The sequence below is a fragment of the Leptinotarsa decemlineata genome, unplaced genomic scaffold (assembly GCF_025532065.1).
Source record: "Leptinotarsa decemlineata unplaced genomic scaffold, Ldec_3_MD MMD2_tig00000218_RagTag_RagTag, whole genome shotgun sequence".
In the NCBI taxonomy this organism is placed as follows: Eukaryota; Metazoa; Arthropoda; class Insecta; order Coleoptera; family Chrysomelidae; genus Leptinotarsa; species Leptinotarsa decemlineata.
The window spans coordinates 2,443,078-2,453,409 of NW_027412545.1; the positions used below are offsets into that span (position 1 = coordinate 2,443,078).

Below are 10,332 nucleotides of genomic sequence, written 5' to 3' on the forward strand. Positions count from 1 at the left end.
CAAGGAAGATTCCGGAAATGTTACTGAAGCATTTCAAAAATAAAATAAAAATAATAACCATCTAAACAAATAACTTAGGCTAGTACAGTGAAATCTATGACTAACAGCAAAAAACTTAAAAATTCTCTATAAATTTGGTCATATATGCAGCTATGCAACAATTCAAAGTCTAGAAACTGAAGCTACATATTCTCTCACGGAAAATCCATGTATTTCTAAATCTCGTACATTTATCATTATTTATTCCCACTTCATCAAAACAACTGTTGAAAAAAATGGTAATAAAAGTTGTGTCGTTTTAAGTGTGTTCTCCACTGGAATTGATGAAAATCTCTTATGAAATAACATTAACACTTGTGTCATCAAAAATTGTCTACCACTCTCGTCTGCACACGGTCTATTATTTTTATTTTATTTATTAAGTAATCTACAGAACAAGCAGTTCCAATAATCGATTACAATATCAAAAACTAATTAAATAATCATTCTCAATATAATACAATGACTAAAACTAAAGTTATTCCAAATTACCTGAATCAAAGTCAAATTGAGAGACACGTTCAGTTGAAAATAACAAATGGACCTTTTTCATTCAAATTGACTCTCAGTTACAATTAGTAATAATTTCTAAGGATGATATCTCAATTTCAACATTTTTTTTTAAAGTTTTTACATTACATTTGACAAAGAAATCTATATTCCCCAAACAATTTGCTAGAGAAAACATATTGTATAGTGGGGAATTTAAACCTAGATTGGTTCGAGGTTTAGGCAAAACAAATATATGTTTCCTTCTATTATTGAAGTATGTACCTACTGCAGTTCAGATAAATTTTTGATAACAACTGTGGATTATCTACTTTATTATGCAATAGCTTATAGAAAAATAATAGAAACGAAAGTTTTCTTCTAAATTCTAAAGTTGTGAATTTAAATTCATTCAAGGAAGTATGATAACTAAGATTGAAAATATATTCACCATGTTTTTTGTAATATAGAAATCTTAAACAAAATTTCTGCACCTTTTCAATTTCATTTTTATGACCTGAATAATAAGGAGACCATATTATTGCACCATATTCCAGTATACTACGGGCAAATGCATTCTAAAGTGTTAGTAATGTGGATATTTTTGTGAATTTAAATAAATTCCTAATAATGAAGCCAAGCATTCTATATGTTCTGTTTATAATGTCGGTCATATGTTGATCAAAAGTGAGTTTTTCATCCAGCGTAACTCCCAAATCTCTACATTCTGTCTTCTTGGCTAAATATACATTGTTTATCTTATACTGAAAATCATTCCGTAGTTTTTTCCTAGTAATTGACATACTAAAGCATTTGTCAACATTAAATGTGAGACTGTTTGACAGGGACCACTCGTAAACTCTATCTACGTCATTTTGTAGCAAAATCACATCTTCTTGACTTTTGATTTTCTTGAATAATTTAAAATCATCCACGAATAGTGCACATTGCGAGTCCTGAACTACCTCTGGTAGATCATCTATTAGTAATAAAAAGAAGAGTGGTCCTAGATTGGACCCTTGGGGTACACCAAATCTTGTGTGAAGAAATCCTCTGATTCCCATCCCTTATAAACTACATACTGTTTCCTGTCTATAAGATACGAAACTGATAGCTTCAAGAGTCGTTCCGACAGCCCAAAAGTGTTTTCAACATAACATCATGATCAACCTTGTCGAAGGCTTTACTAATATCTAGTTGACTATTATTTTCGACAACTTGATTTGCCTCTTGTATAAAACATGTTAGATTAGTTATCGTGGACCTTTTATGTAAGAACCCATGTTACTTTTCACTTAGACATGGATAAACGTGATTTAAAATATTTTCATGAATAATTGATTCGAAAAGCTTACTGGGTGTACAAATCAGTGCTACTGGCCGATAGTTTTGTATATTCTCCCTAATACCACTTTTAAATATTGGACAAACTTTAGAGCGTTTCCATAGTGTAGGATAAGTACTAGTTTGCAAGATTAAGTTATATATTATTTTTAAGGGTTTGATCAAGAGTTGTATGCATCCTTTAACTATATAAGAAGAAATCATATCTGGGCCACAAGATTTTTTTGGTTTAAGTTTTTTTGCGGCTCTTAGAATATCTTTATCATTTACAGAATCTATATCTAAACAAGATTTTCTGTGTTATAATCCCCTTGATCTTTTGAATATACGCTCAAGAAATTATCTGCGAAAGCTTTTGCAATATTTTGCTGACCCTTTGCACACCATGGTTTCAGTCAAGGAATTTGGAATTGATTTATTTTTTGCAACATACCACCAAAAATTTTGAGTCACTAGATATGTTGTTTTCAATTTGTTGCAGATAAATCCCAAGAGCAATTTTAATTTCCGTTTTTGTTCTCAAATATATGGAATTTGAATAATCCAGGATATTGTTACATTTTTTATATTTTCTACGAAACTCATCTTTTCTTTTTAAATCCTTTATTATTTCACTTGAAAACCATGGTGGATAGAATTTTTTTAATTTTTCTAGCCAAAGGGACGCATTCCTGTAAGACTTTATGCAAAATATCATAAAACTTTTGTACTATAGAATTTATATCCATATTATTACTTTCCAATTCATCCCAACATGTTTCCTTCAAGATATCATACAGTTTTCTGAAATCAACTTTTTTAAAATTAAATTTGGGGTTAAAATTCTTATTTGGTTGGTTATTTTCACTTCTAGGGTTCACTTTCAAGTTAAAAAATAATGCCATCTGCCAATTGACAGTTTGTCTATTCAATAATTATAAATTGCAAGGAAACAATGGCAGACGGTAAAACGTTGGTCAAAGATATTAACTTTTTTTACAAATTAAAAATATTTTTCAGTTGTATAAACACCATCAATTTATCTGACAATTGACAATGAGTCTACTTAATAATCATATATTGATATTGATATTGATATATTGAAGTACAGTTTATATATTTACATGTAATATATCGTGTTTTTCAAAAGTCTCAGATCCAGTAACTTGGCCTAGATATATGTTTATCTGTTCTGCCATGTACTAGATTTATAGACTTTCTAAAAAAGTGTACATTTTATGATAATAAATAAGCAGTGAGTAGAGAAAAAATTTAGTAGAAAAATTAACATGATAGATTCAATGAATTTTTTTCTTTTTTTAAAAAATAACAAATAATTATATAATATAAGTTGCAAATGATGAGGATTCCAAACCGTTTCAAGCAGGGTCAGTTACAGAGGAGAACAAATAGTTTTTAAAGGTAAGGTTCATATTAAATTATTATTCATATTATAAAATTTGTTTGAAAATTGTAGAATATGTTTCTTTGTTTTTTGTTTTGAATTGTTCTAGTTTTCGAATACATTTCAATTCAATCGGAATGCAGTTGAAGAATTTAGGGCCGAAGAAAAAGAAAGATCTTTGCGTTAAAGATTTTCTGAAAAGTTGTATACTAAGATTCAAATTACTAGTGGATCTGGTTATTCCAGTTTTTCTCTGGTTAGATGTTTCGTGTCTGATGTACATTCTTTTTAAACACTGGTGAGTAAATAACAGTTTTATATTCAAGACCTGTGATTCTTGGTATAGCATGTCAGTGGAATAGCGTTTATTTTTTTTCAGAATAATTCTTAGAAGAATATTTTGTGTTTTTTGCAGAGAATCAAGTGTAGTATTGAAGGCCCCACCCCATGCTGTAATACAGTAGGTCATTACAGATTCAGCTAGGGAATTGTAAAGTAAAAGGAGATTTCTTCTGGTAAGTATGACTCTCAGGATATAAAAACTGTGCATCAAGACTCTTAAACGGTTATTAACATTTGTGATGTGATCTGACCAGCGCGTGCATTGATCTAAGACTACTCCTAAATATTTGATTTTTTCCACTTTTTTTACTATGGAACATGTGCAATCGATCTTATGACAGTTTGTGATGTGTAATTGTATCAGAATATTTTTTGATTGGGTAGTGACTGTTGGCGTAAATGTGAGAAATTTTGTTTTTTCAATATTCAGGGTGAGTTTGTTTAAGTTTAGCCAGTCGTGTATTTTTTGCAAGTCAGTCTCAGTAGTTTCTTTTACTTCCTCCCAAGTTTCTCCTGTGAAGATCAGAGCTGTATCATCTGCATAACAAAAATAGTGTCCTTTAAATCCATTAATTCTTGTAATATCATTCATGTACACAAGGAACAGTATCGGTCCTAATACTGTCCCCTGTGGTACACCGATTTTTACTTTTGAAACGTTACTTATTTCTTGTCCAACTTTTACCTGTTGTACTCTACTTGTTAGGTAATCAGTCATAAGGTCAGCCGACAGACCACGTATACCGTAATGGTGCAGCTTATTGAGTAAAATTTCGTGAGAAACTGTGTCGAAGGCCTTGGCAAGGTCGAGGAATACTGCAACGCATTTCATCGATTTGTCCAAGGCCCCGACTATCTCCTCCAGGAAATCCACTACAGCATTCTCAGTGTTTGAGTTCTGTACAAAACCATATTGCCTATCAGTGATGACATTATGTTTGTGAAAAAAATCCAACAGTCTTTTTTTTACCACCTTTTCAAATATTTTTGCTAAGTTGTTTATAACAGATATTGGTCTATAATTACTTGGTTCACGACGGTCACCTGATTTGAAAATTGGAGTGATGAGAGACTCTTTCCATTTCTGTGGAATTTTTCCACTTGATAAGCATAGATTAATTATGTGTGCTAGTGGGGATAGGATAAATTCATGAATGCATTTTATGGTTTTAACTGAGAGTTTGTCTGGACCTCAAGAACAATTATTTTTCAGTTTAGATATCTGAATAATGATTTCATTTTTTGTTGCAGGTTCTGAATATATGGTTGAATCATTTCTTGCTAAGGAGTGTCTGGCTGAATTCATTTTGCAAGGAAACAATGGCAGATGGTAAAACTTTGGTCAAAGTTATTACTTTTTTTTAAAATAAAAAATATTTTTCAGCTGTATGAACACGGTCAATTCGTCTGCCAATTGATAATTTGTCTACTCAGTATGTTCATATATATTGCAAGGAAACAATGGCAGACGGTAAAATGTTGATGAAAGTTAATAATTTTTTTTGCAAGTTTATTCGCGTCTGTCTAAACTTTAAACATTGCCAATTTGTCTGCCAATAGTTGTCGCATGACATATAATTGTTGAACTTCATTACATTCAAGAAACAGACGGTAAAAAATGGTTCAGAGACACTATAAAAAATTGTTAATTGACTAATGCCTATAAATTATTAATACACCGGCAAACCGTCTGCCTTGTGAAAATTCGTTCATTTCATGCTACCGTCAGTCTACGCTGTACTTGGCAGACGGTAAAAAATTGATTTTATTTAACTTTTTTTTTTGAAAAAAAAATTCATGTTTCAGCCAGAACACCATGTAACCGTCTACCAACTATTTTTTTTGTGGGTTGTGTAACTTAGCCTCCCGGTTGCATAAATAGCAGACGGTAAAATGTTTGTCAAATAAGCTTTTTTTGCAAACTAGAGTGGATGTTTAAGCATGTGTAACATGGGCAAGAAATTCGTTCAACACATAATTTTGTTGCTTGTGGCTGTAAATATTTCCCTTGAAAAAGGCAGACGGTAAAAAATGGGATCAAAATTTCTGTCACGGGTTCCTGGTATAGAAGACAACCTGGAATGCCATCGGAAAACGAATCCACATAAGTATTTCTAGAAATGATATGAAATCAAGAAAGGTTATTGTAGTCAAGCTGCATGAAAATCAAATGATCATTCCCATGTTGATTACAATTAAGAGGCACCGGTAGCTGTTTCAGCCCATTGGGCATCGTCATTACCGGTCAGGCGGTCTTGGATTGAAGACAAAATGTGAATAACCAAGAAAAGTAATAAAAATAACTGCGTAAACGCAAGCGAGACATAAGTGGAACCACCTATTGATGCAACACCCAAGTCAACTTGCCAAGTTTTTGTCAGTGCATTTACGCAGTTATTTTTATTAGGTATTTTTCTTGATTATTCACATTTTGTCTTCAATCGAGGACTACCTGCCCAATACTGACGATGCTCAATAGGCTGAAACAGCTGTCTACTAGTTGCTCTTAAATTGAAATCAATATGGGAGTGATCAGAATAGTGCTTATCTATTAATCTTTTGATTTTCATGGAATTATTTTTCAGCAGCTCAACTGCATAAACCTTTCTATATTTGACATCATTAATGAAAATAAACTTGTAGGCGCTCTTTTTTTCAACCTGTCTAGTGCATTTTCCACAATAAAGCACGAGTTTTCACAAACTAATTTGGAGGCAATAGGTATGCGAGGCCCAATTCAACGCTGGATTGAATCTTACATATCTAGCAGAACTCTCGGGGTGCAAATCAAGAATGAGCTATCTTTCTGCTCTATGTTGATGATCTACCTAGTCACATTAGGCAGGTACGCACATTTATTCATGCGGATGACACTGCAATTGTTGTTGCAGCCGATACTGCTTCTGATTTAGAAAATAAAATTAGATCGGATACAAAAGAATTCACAAGTTGGTGTAAGGTGAACCATCTTATTAACAATGGCCGGAAAACCATTTTCATGTTGTTCACAATCTCACAAAGAATAACAATGGCTAGAAATAAGTCACAATCAGCACGATATTTAGATCTGGAACTTGACAATAAACACATTCGGCAAACATGATGCTGTTTGTAAGACATCAAACAAACTGTACTATGCTTTCCACAAGCTGAAGTCAAATTTCCAAAAGTTAATTCAAATTATACATTCGTATATAGCACTATCAGCTGCAACATTATTGTACGGGGAACGTCCAGAGAAACATCTAGTCTTTGTAATCCAGAATAAGTTCATCGGAATGATATTTGATCTTGACCATAGGGAATCATGCAGAAACGTATTTACCAACAATATTTTGACACATATATATTTATCTATACAAACTATTGATATATACCTTCACTAACAAAGGAAAACTGAATAACAATAGCGAGTACCTCAAATATGATGCCAGAAAAAAAATGACTTCCATCTCCAAAACACACTCAGATCACAGCACAAAAGATTGCCTTCATATGCCGGAGCAATCCTATTTAACATGTTACTGAAGATATTGTTAATGTTAGCAACTTGTTTGACATGTCTCATTTTGTTGTAAACACAATCTGAAGAAATCAATGAAGTATCGATATATCTATCTAAAAAAAAACAATCATGTGTAGGAGAAATGCAGAGTAACATAGCAAAAATTAAAAACAGTCAGGAATCCCAAAAATTCAAACCAATATTCTGGACAGTTTGAAAGAAAACATCTAAAATTTAGTTGATAGAAATTTTAGTGTTGAATTTAAATTAAAAAAGGAGTTTATACCACAGAGAATATATGTTCTTCATTCTTTACGATCATGTATTTTAATTCCAAAAATTAGATCAAATATGGGATCCTAATTAGATAGGATGGTAGCCTGGTGGATTGAAGTGGGTGGTTTGCTCCACTCGATATGGAATCCCATAAGTATTTCAAGAATGGCAAACAGCATGACGGCAGATATAAAGGGGTCAATGAATGTCATTGACAATTTACCTAATACAGGTAAAGGTATTAGCACACCAGACTACCTGTGTCAACATAAACATGCTTAACGAAATTCACGTAATCCAGATACAGGTATCAGCACACCTAACTACCTGAGTCAACATAAAAATGCATTAGGCAGCCATAATATCCAGTCATCAGAAATAACTCAGGATGTATAAACCTCTGAAAAAGCTAGCCACCCGAGTCAGTGAAAAGTCAGGAAAAATTTACAAAAATCCATGGCCTTCAAGCTCGAAAAATAGTGCCACTGAAAATCTCGACTCAAAAGCCTTAACCATTGTCTCATGTTGTTGTGAACATAATCTTAAGAGATTTGGACAGTTTGAAGGCAAATTATCTAAAATTCTCTTGATAGAAATCTTAGTGCTGAATTTAGATTAAAAAGGGAGTTTATACCACAGAGAAGATAAGTTCTTCGTTCTTGATGATTAGGTATTTTAATCTCAAAAATTAGATCAAATATAGGGTCCTATTATAGTAATGAATTATTAGTTCAAAACATCTGTTACCTTCAATTTTGTAAAGTGGCTTTCAGTAAACACTAAGCAGATGACAAGTGTATCCTCAAGTTGAATGTAACAATTCACACAACTTCAAAGTGAACCTAGTGATGGTTGTAATTCCGTGTGTAGTTTGAGATAAGTGTTCTACTTTTCATAACTCCTTCAAAAGTTTTGCATTTTTTTTTCAAAATAATGGAGCACAAATAAAAAACACTTGAAAAAATATTTCCTCTGGAATGTTTTGGAAATAAAAATTAAAAGAAACTATGTAAAACAACAATACTACAATACTCTATTTAATAGAAATGTTCAATACATTACAGCATTGAAAAATGCAGAATGAAGAACTGACTTTATAGCAGAAACTGTCACAACTCCAGCTTGATTTTCAATGAGGATGCATTAACATAACAGGCTAATAAAATCACTCAGCTTCGTTGCTGTGGCATCGGAGGCATTATAGGGGGCGGAACTCCTCCTGATATTGCTGAATTTGGTCCTAAAAGAAGCTGTTTCTGTTGATTTTTTTGCATCTCTTCCACTTGAGCCCTCTCAACCTCAAATATGACTGGAGCAAATAAAATGATAGATGTACTGAATACTATCCACATGGCACTCCGTGAAAAAGTGTACGCCTTTTTTATTCCTGACTGTGTATTTGAAAATGTTGCATAGGTTATATTTCGAACTGGTTCTGGAAACATTTCTGTTAATCCCCAAAGTCGCTCAGCCAATGTTTCATCTGGCTAAAAAGAATAAAGAATTTGAATGAAAAAAATCAAAATTGTTTATTTCTCACAGTTAAGTTAAGTTAAGCTGGATTTATAGAATGAGTAAGATGAACTTTATGCTAAGGCCAATTGTTCCATTAAAACAAAGTGGCAGATTAATGTGCATTCATTTACAAATGCCACCAGTAATGTAAAACATGGTTATATTTCATCTCTTGTAGAATATTTCATAAAGGACAACAAATCAGAGCACAGAATCCCTATTGTGTACTGAGGAGTTTTTTTTTATTTTACCAAGTTAACATTTCGTAATAATACGTTTTCAATAGTTACTATATTATTTTTGGGAGGAAGGATGGTTATAGTTATAGATGGTTGACCAAATCAAAAATTTTACCACTTTTGAATTACTATCTGGGATATTATTTAGGACTCCAAGGTTTTACATCCACACTCTGACATGCTCAAGTCTATTCAAGTGTTCAATAAATGTTCATTTTCCACTAATAAAAGGACCAACAATCAATCCACACTTATTGAGAAAAAGTTAGGTTAAAAACAATGTGAGTTAAACTTGCTCTTCATTTAGTTTTTTTTTTACATACCTCATCATCTTCGCTCTCATCAATTTCTAGCTGCTTTCTTGGTTTTGTTGAAGTTTCTTTTTCAAGTATGTTTTCTTGATCAAGAGACTGTGACCCTTCCTGAGATTCCATTCCGCTGTCGTTATCTTCAGCTGGTGCCATAAGATTATTCAAAATTAATAAAAATTTCACTTTGTTTTCAACTATTCAGAAATATGACCCTATGTAAACCCCGATTTATTTCAACACCAGTTTCCACACTATTCCACAGACTCAAAAATGAAAAATAAGTGACCAACAAAAAGAATAGGAAATGAACTACTAGAGATTTACTCCAAATCGCGCAGTCGTAATAGTGGAATTCGTACTATTCCGTAGGCGCGATTTGACTTACACTTGAAAGAAAGTAAAAAGAATGCGGATACTTACAAAATTTGCTAGGTATTTGGTCATCTGACAGAATCCAAAATAGTTTTCAAAATTTTATTTCAAGTTATTTTCAAGAATGAAAACAATTGAAAACTAGAAACCCGTTTAGTGATTTTAAGATAGTTCCAAAAGTAACCAGAAATGAGTTTTAATGGTTCTAAAATCACACTATTGTGGTACTACTGAACAACAGTTTGATATGAAACAAGATAGCTAAACTTTCTAACCAGGAGAATCTAATCAGCTCTATTCAATCACAACGAAGTATCATTGATGACGTAAGCCAACATGACTGTAGCGTCCTAAACAATGTTTTATAGTCTCTCTTATAAAATTCTGAATAAAAATGAACACAAGCTGGGAACTAACCAAGAAATAATTTCTACCAATGTTGTTGACTTTTGCTTTTCAAAGATTGTTTTATGAACAGTAGTGACGACTACTAATTTTTTGTTTTTTTTTCAAAGT

The 10,332-nt window shown here is 32.4% G+C and overlaps 1 protein-coding gene and 1 long non-coding RNA gene across 4 annotated transcripts; one reads left to right on the top strand and one right to left on the bottom strand.

The window, feature by feature from the left end:
- The first annotated feature begins 2,867 nt into the window (after positions 1 to 2,867).
- On the top strand, positions 2,868 to 4,928 carry LOC141481568 (uncharacterized). The gene is made up of 4 exons (XR_012465041.1): positions 2,868 to 3,273; positions 3,366 to 3,554; positions 3,672 to 3,771; positions 4,850 to 4,928. It is a non-coding gene; the product is annotated as an uncharacterized lncRNA (long non-coding RNA).
- A 3,461-nt stretch (positions 4,929 to 8,389) lies between these two features.
- On the bottom strand, positions 8,390 to 10,017 carry mge (translocase of outer mitochondrial membrane 22 homolog mge). Of its 3 annotated transcripts, none has more exons than XM_023161017.2 (3): positions 9,865 to 10,017; positions 9,457 to 9,587; positions 8,390 to 8,866 (listed from the first exon to the last, which is right to left on the bottom strand). In XM_023161017.2, exons 2-3 carry the CDS (start codon positions 9,565 to 9,567, stop codon positions 8,549 to 8,551), a joined length of 429 nt encoding a protein of 142 aa, XP_023016785.1. In that variant the 5' UTR covers positions 9,568 to 9,587; positions 9,865 to 10,017; the 3' UTR covers positions 8,390 to 8,548. The 3 variants fall into 3 exon arrangements, with proteins under 3 accessions (XP_023016785.1, XP_023016784.1, XP_023016783.1); XM_023161016.2 differs by having other exon boundaries at positions 9,457 to 9,707; positions 9,865 to 10,005; XM_023161015.2 differs by lacking the exon at positions 9,865 to 10,017 and having other exon boundaries at positions 9,457 to 9,790.
- Between the last annotated feature and the right edge of the window lie 315 nt (positions 10,018 to 10,332).